This window comes from Platichthys flesus, chromosome 11 (genome assembly GCF_949316205.1).
Source record: "Platichthys flesus chromosome 11, fPlaFle2.1, whole genome shotgun sequence".
NCBI classification, from domain to species: domain Eukaryota; kingdom Metazoa; phylum Chordata; class Actinopteri; order Pleuronectiformes; family Pleuronectidae; genus Platichthys; species Platichthys flesus.
Genome location: NC_084955.1, coordinates 21,969,394 through 21,985,988, shown reverse-complemented (window position 1 = coordinate 21,985,988; position 16,595 = coordinate 21,969,394). Strand labels below are relative to the sequence as shown.

Sequence of the window (16,595 nt, the reverse complement as noted above, 5' to 3'; positions counted from 1 at the left end):
TAGAGGAGGGAGGGGTTTGTTTACACCGCTGTCCGTCTTCTGCAAGGCTTCCGTGCATCCCTGCGGGAGTTAACAAATAACGCGTGGCTATGTGCGTAAAGGCATCTTCTGATGTCCACAGCTCCTCTCACCTCAAATAAAATAAATGATGCGCGCTCTTCCTCGCTGGTTTCCTTCAGACGTGTCCACAAGCTGATGGGTATCGACGGGTGGCCGGTCCATCAGAGCTCCTCCGGGAACATCCGAGAGCTTGTGGCGTCTGAAGATTAAATTAAAACCTCCTCTTTCCTCTTTTTACTTTATCGCTTTCCAGCTCCAGGAGACCCACACGGAGGAAAATACCTTCTGCAGAACCGCGTCTTCATCCTGGAGGCGACGCCACAGTCACAGGGAGCCAGTGGGAGGAAAGAAACCTCCAGAAACCTCCAGAGATGAATGTGTGCGTGTGTACGCGTGTGTGTGTGAGAGAGAGCGTGTGTGAGGGGAAGGATGCTGCGCTAATCAGTCTTTGGGATGGGTGAAGGCTGTGGGGAGGGAGGTGTATACAGGGGGAGGAGGAGGAGTGATGCATTTCTGCGAAGGGGTGGATGGAGATGTAAGAGGAGGAGGAGAGAGGTATAGAGCCTTCGTTATGGTCACAGTGATTTAAGGTGGTGGTTGAATCAGTCTTTTGTAAACTGGACAGGGACATTAAAATACAGGCAAGCGTATCATGAGAATATTGTGTGAATTATATGCGTATGACGTCAAAAGGGAGACTTTAGAAACCATCATTTTCAAAGAGATTCACAAAAAGTTATTTTCAACAGGTTCTTGGGAATAAAAAAACAACAACACAGACCCAATATTTAAGATTCAAATGTCATACAAGAATATGTAAGATCAAATTCACTAGTGAACATTCATTACGTCATAAAAAACATGGAGATAATTTATGGAGATACTGTATGTAAGGATCTTTAATGGCCGTATTATAATAACATCTGCAACTAGGATTCTGCCCTCTTGGGACTTGTTTATGTTGTGGCATTGGTTGTGGACGTCTTTGTGTTTAGAATTTAGATTTATCGACTTAAAATTCATACTTATCCTTCAAATATGACGCAGTTTATAACAACTTCTCACAATAACGTCAAAGTCACAACCAGACATGTTATCAAGTGGATTTTAAAACTAGAAGGTCACTCGGAAAGGGCCATGGCTGACGCCCTATTTCAGAATGATTAGGAAAGACAAAATCCTGGCTACGCCCGTTTATCCATATTTTCAGGAATTCTTCTTTTAGTCATGTCTCACTCATACGCAAAAATACTCATGGAATCCTCTGAGTAGCTTTGAGTAATCCTGCTGACAGATCAATGGCATTGAAAACACAATATTCTAAGTGGAGATTAAATTGAATAACTTGTCTAATTAGACTTTTTAAATAACAACTGAGTTTCTCGAGCCTCTGTCACTCTTTGTCATCAGGAACAGTCACGTGTTCACAGGTACACTGCTGCCCTCGAATCAGTCCACTGAGTCTGTGTGTGTGTGTGTGTGTGTGTGTGTGTGTGTGTGTGTGTGTGTGTGTGTGGTTGTGTGTGTGCTGATCTCTCATTTTGGCCATTTCATCATGCCAGCAGTGAGGATTACTCTGGTGATTGCATCCCTGTCCTCGTCCTGCAGAATGCAACGTGTGTGTGCATGTGTATGTGTGTGAGTGACCTTCTTGTCCCTAATTCCACCGACATCCCTTTTTATTTATTTATTTTAAACGTGAGGATTAACTTCGGTCACATGCAGCCACACCACCGGGGACAATAATCATCCATTCAAGACACATTAAGCGAAAACTTATTCTTTCATTCACACATATAAACACACCCTGTGAGCTTCACTTTGGTCTGTGGTGGAGAGGAGCTCTGATTACAAAGGACTTCGGGCTTTTTAACCTTGCTGAGATTTGACATTAACCTACAACACACAGGAAGAAAGAGAAACTGAAAAACAGGAAATGTCTCCTTTAAAATCTTGTGTGTTGTGGGGGGAGGTGATGTGGCCCATGATGTGGCTACGCTCTGTGGTTTTGTGCAGCTGCTCTCGTTCACCGTTAGAGGGAGACAAAGTATCATCACTACTTTACCTCACCACCAGAGGAGGTGAAGTTCTGATGACACCATTCAAAGTCTCTCTCTGGCCTGACGTGACAGTGCTGCACTAGTTTAAATAAAACAAAGGAGCAGAGCAGACTGTGGAAAAATAGAGGATGTAGAGAAAACAGAACCAGAGGTATACATGTACATTTCTGATGAAGGTGGTGAATTAGTCTATAATATGATATCTTTAAATCGCCCCTAACTAACCTCATAGATGTAGGTTATTCCACTGCACAGCTTGAATACACAATTTGTAATTTCGTCCTCCTTGAATGCATTTGCAGTGTCTTCCTGAGATGTCTTTTGTGGTTTGCTTTTATCAGGGTTAGAAGTAAGGATAGAAATGTCTCCCTTTCACTGCTGCGTCTCCATTTTCAGCCAGATGTTGACAAAGACTCAGCATCTGCACAGCAGGGCAGGTACCAGAACCAGCAGGAAGGGGACAGGAACCAGCAGGAGAGCCGCGTACAGGACCCACGGCTCTGGATACTCCACCACATCTGAGATACACAAAACCACTGATGTAAATGATGAGATCGAACCAAGCATTTCTAGAGTTTTGGATTTACTGCAGTTAGTCATCCGGTAAATGCATATGAGAATTTAAAGAAAAAAGAATAAAGAATAGATAAGAAAACTGACTCTTTTTCAAACAAAATCATTTTAGTTTGGTCCATGTCCCATCTGCTAACATGGATGTGATTTATTTATCTAGCCACCACGATGGGAACAAGATAGTTTGGCCTCACTTTTGGGAGCCATCATGTCGTCCGTCTTCTTATACAGGCTACAGCTGTGTGTCAATGCTGAACTCCTCCTGTAAACTAGAATATGAGACACAATAGATGAGGAGGGTGGATCATTACCAGGCAGAGGCAGGTGGAAGATGGTTTTCGTTATCAGGTCTTTATTCAGGTGCAGCTGACACTCGTATTTTCCTCCGCCCCTGAGGGAGGTGGTCACAGAGAGGGTGTCGTAGGGCTGAGCCACTACAGGGACTCCCGGAGCCGAGTCGACACATTGTGTTTTGGATCCGTTGTTAACGATGGACAAAACGAATCCAGGTTCCCGTGTGACGTTTATTTCACAGCGGAGCAGAGAGTCGTTGTGGGCGCTGAGATTAAAGGTCATGGTGTCTGAAGTGAAACACACACAGATACACAGGCATGGGCACACGTGAAAGCACACTCAGTTGCTGCAAGTTTTTAAAGTTCTCATACGTGACAATTACATTTGAATAAGATGTTGGAGGAGCGTGTATATCATAAATGTCACAATTTTTCGAATTACATATTAAAAGAAAGGTTTCATTTAAAAAATATATATTTTTGGTCACCTGCAGTTTTGGTTTGTTTTTGTGTTTTAATCTTTTTATTTGCAATCAATTGTAAAATAGTAATTGTAAATTGCAGAGTCCATCCTGAAATAAAAATTATCTCTAATCTTCATCCTGAACCCGATTCCTTTAACAAAGCTTTCTTAATCGTCTTGACAAACTAAGGGTAAGGGTTAGGGTTAGGGTTAGGACTCTTCAGACCCCCCCCCTCCCCCCCACTGTATTAATAAAAATGAATTACCGTAAACCGTCAACAAGGTGTCGTTCCCTTTACTCCTGAAACTTTTGGTCTTCTGTGAAGTGATGGTGAGTTTGCAACGGTACTTCCTGTTATCTGCCCACTGGACCTTTTTGAGAAGTATGGACTTGTTTAAAGAGTTTGGGTTTTCGTCGAGGAGTTGTACACGTCCCTCATAGATCTCAGAAGGTTTCCACAGTCTGACCCCCTCAGCGTCCTGTGTTACTAACACCCAGTAAAGAACCGGTACAGTCACCAACGTCTCATCGGGGGAGAGGCTGAGCTGGCACGGCAGGATGACATCATGTCCCAGAGCAGCGGTGATCACAGGGGGCTGGTGAACCGTGACCAGGCAGCAAGAACCTGAAAGGGCCATGAAAAATCTGATCAGAGAAAAGTGACAGTAGGTAACTGTCATATTTCACTATCAGTTGTTTGTGCAGTCACAGTGATGTGGTTTGAAGTTTAATTTGTAAGCTAAATCTTAAATGTTTGTATTTGAAGTCCACCATGTAAATTGAATGATGGTAGAACAAACAGGTTTCATGAACAGTTTTTGAAACTTGTTGCAGAATATTCATTATGAGACAGGAACTACTTAAATTCCCGAAACTCACTGATGACACAAAAAAAACTGATGAAAAAAAAAAAAGTGTAGCAAAGGTTTGAAAAATAAGTGATTAAAAAACTGTATAAAAGTGTATCTCGATTCACCAATGTAAGTTATGTTAAAAGGTTCTGTTGCATTAATCATAGAATAAGAGGTTTAATGACCTAGAAGGTGACACTTAATAATAATAATCATTAATAAGAATAAGAATATCAGTTAATCAATCAAATTGTATTTATATAGCCCATATTCACAAATCAAAATTTGTCTCATGGGGTTTAACAAGATGCGACATTCTCTGTTTTTAACCCTCAACAAAAGTAAGGAAAAACAACCAGAAAAACACTTTGAACAGGGTTAAACCTGTCGAGACCTCAGAGAGAGTCACATGTGACTAGCGTGATACTTGTTTCTTTGTGTACACGTGTCAACACAAAACAGAAAAACCACAACACAAAGATTTAAATGGTCTGTATGAAACCAGGTCACTTACAAACAGCTTCAGCAGGGACATTTTCAAGATTAGATTTCATGTATGAATTAGACTTACCTGCAAAAATGCATTTAGAGCCTGGAAGACAATTATGATTGTGAATTTTACCTGAGACCATAAAGTTGAGAAACACCCACACTCTCCAGCCCCATTTAGTCCAAATTCCGCTGTTATGCCACTCAGGAAAAATGATCTTTATCATGACTCTACCGACTAAAGACAATGTTGAAAAAAAATGATGTTACCTCCTATAACTGCAGAACAGTTTGACTCACCACTTCCTCTGGGGGCAGACAATATGAGGGATCTGGTTAAGATGTAGTGTTTCAACCCCCAGTGTTTTATCATTGTTTTGATATTACAAAGATAACATTTTTTAACTTATGACAACATGTGTGTTGGTTATTTTGAAATAAAACTAATTATTTTCTACTTTTTACCTTAAAATACTAACAAATTAATGAAAGTGAAAAGAAGCGACTCAAAGAAAAGTTATAGAATGTGTTTCTGTTGATTGAGGGTTTTGGAGAACAAGCTCATTTTATGAAGTTGGTCCTGTTTTTGGACTCTTGAAACTAAGGGAATTTCTTCAAATTCTAGACTCAAAGTTGAACTGATCTCAGTGTTCTTTCTTTCTTTCTTTCTTCATCTCTTACTTTCTTTCTTTCTTCGCATTAGCACTCCACCCTGACTAGAAACCTCGGTGATGTGCAGTTATTACATGTTCCTCTGGATTCACCCACACAGTCTTTCGGTTTCACCGAAGTGTGAAGTTTTGCAGAAGTGTGAAGTGCTGTAGCTCTGCAGCCGGATACAAACAACTTTTTTGTAGCCACTTATGTCTGTGGTAAAATTATGTCAGGTATCAGCTTGTGTTGATAGTGTTTATGGTTTGTATTATTAATAATATACATCCCTGAGGTAAATATTTTTTCTTTACCTGAGACATTTTTCAGATAACGATTTTATAATCATTTTTGTTTCTTTTGTACTTGTCAAATGTATTTTATGATCATTTTGATAGGTTGACATCTTGGTGGGGAACCACTGGCCTAAATGACCTATTTATGAATGAAATAGCTTGATAATAGATAATTGAATATCTAAAATAAACCAGCTACAACAGTAGTGTAATGCTTTTACGTTCCTGTATCAGTATTAACACACTAACAAAGTTAAATATGGCAGCCAACATCAATCAACAAAGGATATCTTACCACAGAATGATTACTTTTACTTTGAAACTTAAGTACATTCTGATGATATTTACTTTTACTTAAAGGTTCAGTCTGTACAATCTAGTGATATCTAGTGGTGAAGTGTCATATTGCAGCTGAATACCCTTCACCTCACCTTCCGATTCTAAACAAGAAAGAGAACCGGTGGTCGTCTTCATTTGTCATAAAAAATCAAAAGATGTTTAGTTGGTCCAGTCTGGGGTTTCTGTACAAAAACATGGCCGCCTCCGTAGAACGGTCTCTATATAAATATATAGTTTTTAAATTTAAAGGGCCCATTCTAGAGTAAAGAAAACAACAATTTGTACCTTTTAGACGAAACACACTGATAAACTTTTAATTTCAATGGAGTATTTTAGAAATACTAATATTGTTTGGCTACATTTACTTTAGCTGTGTAGCTAGTCAAAAAGCCTTAAATGAACTACATTACCCAGACAACCTTTCGCCTCCGCACTACGTCAGAACGTCAGTCGGTAAGCAAATTCCAACATGGAGGATCTCGTAGCTGTAGAGAAGAGCCCGGTATGAATTAGGGAGAATGTTTCGCGTCTGTTTTTGCGGTCTTAATCGGGTTTGACTCTGCGCAGTTCGCTGTTTTACGTGTAGAATCGTGCGTTTCGCGTGTCCGTGTCCATCTCGTGTCGTGTAAGCGCGTCTGATCGCTGGTTAACGCCGACGAAAAGTAAACCTGCCAATTCATTCTCTGCTCGGTGCGGATGCTATGTCATGGGAGTTAGCCGCTAGCGTTAGCATGGTGTTTGTAGGGCTGTAAAACGGCCTGAAGTGGGGTTTTATTTAAACCTGGAAGGGTTGTTGATTGTTAAGATGATGTTTAGGTGTTGTCGTCGTGTGTGTCGTGTCATGTTTTTGCTTCTGTGCGCCGTTAAAGTAAGCTAGCTGTCAACATGCTAACAGGTAGCTAAGCTATTGTTTGTCCCTGTTAGCTGTCGACCGAACATCCAGCTGTTGTTTATCTGCAAACTCATTTTCTTGTCCTTTTTTCATCTTGGGCTGAAAATCAGTCTGCACCTCAAACAGCATGTGGCTCTTCTGAAATGCAGCAGAGCCTCGTCACCATTGTGTGGTGTTGACTGCTGTAGTTGGCTCCTAGTTAAATGTATTGTGTCGTTGTCACCTTGGCAGGAAGACATGCCTGCAACACTGAGCTCCAGACCCCAGACAGGGCTGTCCTTCCTGGCACCTGAACCAGAGGATCTCGAGGACCTGTACAGCAGATATAAGGTCAGCTACCTGCTCATGAAACAACACATGTGTGGCCATGACTAAACTGGAGGCTTTTATCTGGCATCTCCATGGAAAACCGAGGCCTGTGATCTCCTTACATGTTTTTATTGGACATTGGGATTTTTGAGCGGATGCATTCATAAGAAACACAGCATTTGCTTACTCTTATTCACGTAGATTACCATGACAGTTGTTGCAGCTTTGAAGAATTCAGCTCAGCCCTAATGTCCATAAAGTAATTATTGTAAAGTTCACTTAAGCGTATACTTAGAGGGGCCTCACAGAAAAAGATTCATACAATATGTTGCTTACAGATAAACCAGGGGTCCAGTGCAGTTTATCAGAGAATATGTCATAAATAAATTTGTATAATGGTCTGCAGACAACACCTCAGTACATTCACACTCTCAGCAACAGCAGTGATATTAACTGATTAAGAGATATTCAAAATTATACAATCAAATTAAGATAGGGATTGTTTCATGTACTTTTTTATTCCAAAAGTGCTGTCAATGTTTTCCTTAAATCTTGTTTTTAGTCAAGGTTTTAGTTTCGAAGCAGCCTGGGTCTATTATTCAGCAAGAAGATCTATGTTTACATTAATATCCAGCAGGTTCTCGCACTAAAGTCTTTCTCTCTTTTCCTGGTTTGTTTGCAGAAGCTGCAGCAGGAGCTGGAGTTCCTGGAGGTGCAGGAGGAGTACATTAAGGATGAACAGAAAAACCTAAAGAAGGAGTTTCTCCACGCTCAGGAGGAGGTGAAGAGGATACAGAGCATCCCTCTCGTCATTGGCCAGTTCCTGGAAGCTGTTGACCAGAATACGGCTATTGTTGGCTCCACTACAGGTATCTTCAAAAGAAAAAAACGAATTGTATTATATTCTGCCATGATTTTATAATAAATTATGGAGATTAAAATTGGTTTGACCAGTCCCATAGAGCTTCCCACAGCCTCTATATGTCTGACCCAAAAAGGACCTGTGACTTTTTTACCACAACCCAAGATGGACTTATATACCCTAAAAACATATATTTAGATCTATGCCTTAACATAACTGTGTGTAGCTGTACCTGGAAATGGGACATATTTATCGATTTAATAGATAATTCAATTCTTAATAATGTTACATTTTCAAGAGATTCATGGAACACAACGTTGTATACCTCTTTAAAATGCCAAATGACTGTGAAAGTAATGAATATGAATTAAATATTAATGTAATAGCAAATGTTGCATGCAAGCTGTATATGTAAATGCTTTATCATGTTCTGGCTTTCAGTCTTCTGAGACTCCTAGATGCAATGTACTGTGTACTGGCAGATTTGAATTATTCAGTTTGAAGTACATGTTTGGAGTCTGTAGTGTGTTCTGTTCTGTGCTCTTTCCATTTTTACTCACCATTGTTTCTGTCTTAGGGTCCAACTACTATGTGCGCATTCTGAGCACCATCGACAGAGAGCTGCTGAAGCCCAATGCTTCAGTGGCCTTGCACAAACACAGCAACGCCCTGGTAGATGTGCTCCCTCCTGAAGCTGACAGCAGCATCATGATGCTGACGTCAGGTAAAACGCTCAGTGTCACTCTGTCCCAGAGGATTTCAGGTTGAATGATCAGTAGACTTGTTTAAGTCCCCAGAAGCTCAACACAGCTAAACAGAGTGTGACAGTGATTATGTTTTATAAGCTGTGTTGAGCTTATTTTATTTCTAGTAGCATGTCAAAAGATGTTATTAATATTTGTTTACTATCAATCTGTCATTTAATTTTGTTTCCTGATCCACGGACAGTATTTTATCAACTGAAATGCTCAAGAGGATATTTATTATTTAGTTGAATATAAGAGATGGTATAACTTTGCTTTTCTCTGTTTCCCAGATCAAAAGCCAGATGTGATGTATGCTGACATTGGTGGTATGGATATCCAGAAGCAGGAAGTCAGGGAGGCAGTGGAGCTGCCACTTACTCACTTTGAACTCTACAAACAGGTCGGATATTCAACAGAAATGTGTAATTTCAGCTCAGACAGACATTTATATGCTCAATGATCAAAGTGGACGATAATATCATAGATTGGCTCAATGAAATGGAAGAAATAGATCCTGTGCGTGGAACAATTCACATGACCAAAGTGAAGCAGCTGCGGAGAAACAGGACTAAACTTTCAATCCCTCTCTGCTTACTGTCCCAGATTGGTATTGACCCACCCAGAGGTGTCCTTATGTACGGACCTCCCGGTTGTGGTAAGACCATGTTGGCCAAGGCTGTGGCTCACCACACTACAGGTAAGTCCTCCCAATCAGACACCTCTTCTCACTGCACAGGACATTACGTCATTGGAATTCTTTTACTGGACTTCATCTGTGTATTTGTTTTATTTTGCATAGATTTTTTACCAGATTAGACAATTAGCCTACCTGCAGGATTCAACTGTGGGGTCACTTCAAGTGCAGGCTCAGATCTCAAGTCAGCTCTGCTTTCAGAACAGGAAATGTACAAAGACAAACAACTACAAACATTATGTAGAGACTTCCATTTCTACACTTGTGTCTACAACTTATATTATTTGGTCATCTTTGCTGCTGCAGCAGCATACATGAATTCTACAGTTAGGCTGGGTGATATAACTTAAAATGAATATCACAATAATTTCAAACTTTACCTCGATTGAGATTATGAATGAAATATTAATAATATTAGTTTCCTCTTCTGCCTCACTCGTATATATATACTTTTTTATTTATGTTTGTGTCAAAGTGCACAAGTAGGTTTGATAATTCCTGTCCAGACAGTGGAGCACATGAGGAGGCCTTTAGCCACATCTATTTAATTTTTCTCTTTTGTGTTGACAACACAAGGTGAATTCAAACACTATATTATTTATACTCAAATGTCATGACTCAAAACAAAACAACTATACTGACAAGTGATAGCCAATATCTTCTGTCTTTCTCTCCAGCTGCGTTCATCCGTGTGGTTGGCTCTGAGTTTGTTCAGAAGTATTTGGGTGAAGGCCCTCGTATGGTGCGTGACGTCTTCCGGCTGGCGAAAGAAAATGCTCCCGCCATCATTTTCATTGATGAGATTGATGCCATCGCCACTAAGCGCTTTGATGCACAGACTGGAGGTAAGAATCTGTGTGTCTCACAGTGAAAAGTCAAGATTCAGCCTGATTACATCCTTGTAAGTAACATCACGGTGATGTAACGTGTTTGTTCTTTTCGTCTGCAGCTGACAGGGAGGTGCAGAGAATCTTGCTTGAGCTGCTTAATCAAATGGACGGATTCGACCAGAACGTCAACGTCAAGGTGAGTCCTGTCCATCTCCCTTGTGACGAACTTAACAGTTTCCCCTGAGACTCAAACATCTGCATATTTGCTGAGTCATGTTGCCAGTGATGGAGCACTGTGCGTCATCCTAGCCACTAAAGCCCTGCCCCCCCTACCAGCCATTCATTCACAACACCATCATCACTGTCATTCAGCTTCAAAAACACCCCTGAAGCTTATGTTGACATTTTTCAAACCTTTAATCAACGTTTTGCCTAAATGCCATTTGCACACACATAAGTGGTCACACTTGAAGGGGGCTGTTTTTACACATCCAGGAACCAAGTTATCACATTTTATGGAGGAGTTAAGCTTAGTTAATAGCTGTAACTTTGCATCAGTCTCCTTGCTACAGTCAGTGTCTGCAATTTTCTTATTTATGTCATTTCACAATCTTCCCTATGAATGTGTCTCATGAAATGGAAAAGAGTGACGGCCCAGCACACATGAGTTAAGAGCTGGGCTGGTGGCGGGATGTATTATTTAGTGCTGCGGCAGCTGAAAGTATTAGGCTTTCGTTGAACTGTGTCCTGACGGCATTATGTAAAGTGGCGTGATGCAAGTAATGGCCTTAGAATTGGGTTCAGACAGGTTGGGTGAGGCAGCAGTTTGTTATCATGCGTCTTAGAGTCTGATTTGCATCAGAGAGCATGTTGAAACCGATGGATACTGTCCAATAGAAAGAGAACGAAGGGGGGGGGGGGGGGGGGGGGGTCAAAAGACCTTGAGTTTCTGTTTGCAAATGGCAATGTAGGTAATGTAAAAGTAAATTTCTGGATGAAAAACAAACCTTTATATCTTGCATCAAAGCTTGAGCCGTTAGTGGGTGAGTCATGTTTCAAAGGATTGTCAAGAATCGCTGCCTTAATGTGTCCTGGGTGAGTTAGCTCCAAGTTGAGCTAATTTCTCATCCTTTCAGTAAACTAAAAGCAACAGTTGTATCACGATATGTTTACAGTTTACCAATATGCTCACATGATCTCTGTTTACATTTGAACCCCCTTTAGGTGATCATGGCCACCAACAGAGCAGACACACTGGACCCAGCCCTGCTACGTCCTGGTCGTTTGGACAGAAAGATTGAGTTCCCCCTGCCCGACCGCAGGCAGAAACGTCTCATTTTCTCCACTATCACCAGTAAAATGAACCTCTCCGAGGAGGTTGACCTGGAGGACTGTATCCTTTTGCTCAATAACTGCATTGGTGTTTGTTTGGTGTTTGTAACAGGGTAAGAAGTTAACATATCCTTTTAGAGGGTATTTTTTGCATAGTACAAATTGCTATATTTTTGCCGCTTAGATAATTTGAACTCGTGTTTGAAAACTAAAACTCAACATTATCTACTCTTGATGACCGATAATCATCCATACCTTGTTATTTCTATAAGAGATATTTTATTCTGAAGCAGTTTGAGACAGGACCACTGAAGGTAGTCATATTTCAAATATCTGAGTCACACTCAGCTGGTCTCTACATATAAGAACTATAATTTGTTTAATTGTATTCTGAAAGCATACAAGTGTAGAAAAGCACTTCATATAATGTTTAGCTCACTGAGGCTGCCGCCTTAACGCTGCCTCTTTCCTGTTTATAATTAAAAATAAGTCATTCAGGTCCAGCTTATTTCAGAGTTTATTACCTGGGAATTTTGCCTTTTAGTCACACGTTTGCATTAGTGCTACATTAAACACACAGCTCTACATTTTTTTTTTGTCGTAAGAACTTTGGATAAGTCGTTATTTTATCTTCTGCCGTGTCAAATCTGGTGTTGCAGAGATGTCGACATCACACTCGATGTGCTAATAACAGCTCTGCTGGAGCTACCACACTTCGTTCCTGACAACAGTGTAGTTACTCTGTACATGCTGCTCTCAAACTCAAACTCTCAACTATACAAAATGAATGAAAAAACTACAACAGACATTTCATTTGCAATTAAAACATTTTCCAGAGAGCAGGCATCTCTTGTGTATTTGCATTTCTGTGTTATCCTTAACGGATGCGAAGATGTGGCCAGACCAGACAAGATCTCTGGAGCTGATATAAACTCCATCTGCCAGGAGGTAAGCTAAAGCTATAAATAGGAAAATGAAAAAACTTGAATTTATGTACAGAACAATAAAGATTAATTATTGTGTTTGTCTCTTCCTCGCCTCTCTCAGGCTGGCATGTTGGCAGTGCGTGAGAACAGGTATATCGTCCTGGCCAAAGACTTCGAAAAAGCCTACAAGACCGTGATCAAGAAGGATGAGCAGGAGCACGAGTTCTACAAGTAGAGAGAAAAACTACAGTGTCTAGACACACAAGTTTATTATTGATTTATGTCTGTGTCTGTATCTACAGTGTGTCTTTTGTGGATTTGTAGTCCCTGAACAACATCGATTTTTGGACTAAATTTACTTCAGCACACGGCCTGATGTCAGATTAGCCCTGTGTCTCCAGCCTTGAGAAGACATCATGTGATGGAGTGTTTTTTATACAGGCACTCGTCCGGTTCCTAAAGATATCGGGCCTCGACTGTAGCTAGGATAGAACATTTATATGTACTCAACTAACAAGACATTACTTAAAAAATCCATTAAAGTTTTCCATAAAAAACATGCACATCTGTGTTTCTCTGACTTGAAACATGTGACTTTTAAGTGAAGATATCAGATCTGATTTTGATTTGAAGCTGTAATGATGAATGGGTTGGCAAGATTGTCAAAAGTAAAGAATTTGGCATCAGTTGATTAAACAATGTTTTAAGCAAAACTAAAAGAAACACTATCCAATTGTCTATTGTGAATATTAGCCGATTATCTGAATGTTTTATATGACAAAGTGTTGGTCTGATCAATTAGCTTTTTGAAGGTGTCAGCTTAAAAGAAATGATGGATCTTTTGGACCAAAGTTTTCACAAAGAAAGTAATCGACAGATAAATTGATAAAAACAAATAATCCTTAGTGACAGCCCTTGTTTGGGTTGATATTAGTAAGTCGGCCATTACTTCAGCAGCAGTCTTTCATTGCTTGGCCTTTGTCTACACATTTCTCCCCCACTTTTAAGTAATGGTGTCATATTTCATGCTAGCAAAATGTTCTATGGAGAGATTCCGCTGAAGAACTCACTCGGACACCTCAACACAACATTTTGAGGTAGTGGAGAAAGGAAAGGTTTCCCTCTGGGTATGAATTGATTTCTTGGACTAAATCAATATGAAGGAAAATTTCTGAAATCAAATAAGCACATACTTTTTATGATATCAAATTACAACATCAAACAAATGCTCATTCATGTTTGTATTCAGCTGCAGTTATACACAGTGATTTGATGTTGGAGTTGACAGTGCCCTGGTGTCAGGCCTGGCCTCTTGGTCAGTCCCTTCGATCCTGTTCTCCAAGCGGCGCAGGGGCTCCTTGCTGTTTCTATTCTGAGTCATTGCAGTGCAGCCTGAAGGTGCAGCTCTCCCTACAGGCCACAAGTGGGAGGAAGATCATTCACTATCATCATTCAAGCTTCAATGTCTGTAAAACAAACACACACCAAGCTAAACAGCCCTTTTTTCAGAAATATTCAGGATTTACATGTGTTGGGGGAAAAGCTTGGATTTTATTATAGTAGATTCTATTGAGGTTAAATAAGGAGCCACTTAAAATAATCGATCGGACATTTCAACTTCACCTGTTAAATATTAACCAAACAAAGTAAATACAAAAGACGATGCAATGAAAGCTTCATGTGGACATAAAATTAATGGTTACCCACATTTATTTCATCTGTTACATTCAGACATGAACTCTGCTCACTGGTAGGAAGGTTGTAAAAGGTCAAGAAGAGGCAAAGCTGCAGTGGAAGTTCTGTAACTTCTCAGACAGAGAAGAGATCAAATTCTATGAACTGATGTATTAATAATTTCATGAAATTACACATTTGCTCTTTTTAAGCATTAAAAGATTGTTACTTACCTAATCAGTGAAATGTATTCTGTATAAAATATGCAGGGTTCAGTTTTCATTAAGTAGTTGTGGCCCTGTTCTAGAGCATGTGATGTTTAAAAAAACATCCACTGACTTCAGTGTATTTATTATAACACATCTATGCTTCTACATTTAGCTCCAAAAGATCACACATTTTTAAATAAAAATGTTTTATACTGACTATCAATGAAACCTGGATCTTGGTTTAGTGCCCCAGTTTCTGAGTAATGAGCTTTAATGGAATACACAAAGTCTATGGCCCAGCCACTGCACCCGGCTGGAGCTGTCTCGTGTTTCATTTCTCAAAAATTTTCGCAGGTCAAACCAGATCAAGTTTTTACCCTGAGTCCACGGGTCACAGCGTGTCCTCGGGCCCTTTCTACTGAAGTCACAGCTTCAACTAAACAGCCAACTATCTCACGTAAAAAAACAACAAAGCAGAGGCATGCAGTAGGCTTTAGGCAAAGCAGCCACACCATGGTCAGAAACCCCCTAATGAGGCCCCATGTCCCCAACTTCCTGCCAATAGCTTAATCATTATCAAGGTTTGGTTGGAAACTGGAACGTCTAAATGTGTGTATGATATGGCTGGGATAGTGGTGGAGGTTTGCACTTAAACTTCACTATTTAATATTTTTATTTGTAAGCACAGTCTTATCTTTGTTTCTAATTAGGGCCCTAGCACCGACAGTTTACTTATTCTGGAGTAATTTGAAATGGGCGTGGCCAAATGGCTCAACAGCGCCCCCTCAAACGCAGCAACTCTGCTTTAATCGATCTTCACAAAAATCGGTACACACCAGTATCGTGACCGGATGGAAAGGAAAAATACGGGGCACCAATTTGATTGACACATCAGGAGTCGGCCATTTTACAATAAAGGTATGCATCTCCACTAGCCGTCTACCATTCGACTCAGAAAGCTAGCTAGCCATTTCGCTTTCTCGTTCTCACCAGTAATGGATTGTTAAGTAAGACTTACATGCATCAGATGTGCAACAGCAGCTGTGTGAAACGAATGGCAGGTGCTTCGTAGAGAATACACACTGCACGGGGCATTTTTGACCCATAGGTGTAAAAGTGATGTTTGTTTAGGAGGGAGTTTTATTGTAACTTCCTCCTGGCAGGATACCTGCTACTGCCATCCGACCTTTGCAGCTCATCCAGAATGCAGCAGCTCGACTGGTTTTTAACCAACCGAAATTCACTCACACTACTCTGCCGCTGAACGGATCCGGTCCAGTCTACATCCAGGACATGGTCAAACGTTACACCCCACCCCGTTCACTCCGCTCTGCTTCGGCTAATAGACTCGTTGCTCCCTCACTGCGAGCTAAACACTCATCAAAAACACGACTGTTTGCCGTCCTGGCTCCTAAATGGTGGAATGAGCTCCCCATTGACATCCGGACATCAGAAAGTTTACACATCTTCCGCCGAAAAAAACTTTTGAAACTAATACTATAGTAGCACTTAAATGGCACTTACTTATAGCACTTTGTAGTTTTGCTTTATTTTGAAGAAGTTGTACTTTCTTGATTCTTGTCGTCCTTGGTATGTACCCTCGGGTTTGAATGCACTTATTGTAAGTCGCTTTGGATAAAAGCTTCAGCTAAATGAAATGTAATGTACTGTAATGTAAAGTAAGATAATGATCAGATCAGAATCAGAAAGTATTTATTGCCAAGTAGGTTTACACCTAGAAGGAATTTGCTCTGATTATTGGTGCATACAATGAACATAGAAACATAAAAACACAATAAATACAACCCACATAAGAAAAGCAATAAAAAGAAACAATATATATTTAGTCACTATTTACTTCTTATTTACTCACTTTTTCTAATATTTATGCAAAGTAACATTTATTTAGACCAAACATATCTAAATAAAAATATATAAAAGATAAAAGATATAAAAAGTGAAGTAAAAAGTGAAATGCAAAATGCAAAACAGTGAACAGTGTCAGATTGCAATATGCAAGGCGATTTGTCGTATTAAAGAATAAG

General features: G+C 40.1%; 2 protein-coding genes across 2 annotated transcripts; one reads left to right on the top strand and one right to left on the bottom strand.

Moving 5' to 3' along the window:
- Positions 1–1,721: 1,721 nt before the first annotated feature.
- On the bottom strand, positions 1,722–5,056 carry LOC133964458 (uncharacterized). The gene is made up of 4 exons (XM_062398546.1): positions 4,924–5,056; positions 3,716–4,075; positions 3,005–3,274; positions 1,722–2,638 (listed from the first exon to the last, which is right to left on the bottom strand). Exons 1-4 carry the CDS (start codon positions 5,015–5,017, stop codon positions 2,535–2,537), a joined length of 828 nt encoding a protein of 275 aa, XP_062254530.1. The 5' UTR covers positions 5,018–5,056; the 3' UTR covers positions 1,722–2,534.
- A 1,464-nt stretch (positions 5,057–6,520) lies between these two features.
- psmc4 (proteasome 26S subunit, ATPase 4) lies at positions 6,521–13,228 on the top strand. The gene is made up of 11 exons (XM_062399355.1): positions 6,521–6,578; positions 7,200–7,298; positions 7,960–8,146; positions 8,717–8,863; positions 9,176–9,285; positions 9,489–9,582; positions 10,257–10,424; positions 10,529–10,605; positions 11,634–11,802; positions 12,634–12,689; positions 12,789–13,228. The coding sequence occupies exons 1-11, from the start codon at positions 6,546–6,548 to the stop codon at positions 12,900–12,902; spliced, it is 1,254 nt and encodes a 417-aa protein (XP_062255339.1). The 5' UTR covers positions 6,521–6,545; the 3' UTR covers positions 12,903–13,228.
- The last annotated feature ends 3,367 nt before the right edge of the window (positions 13,229–16,595 follow it).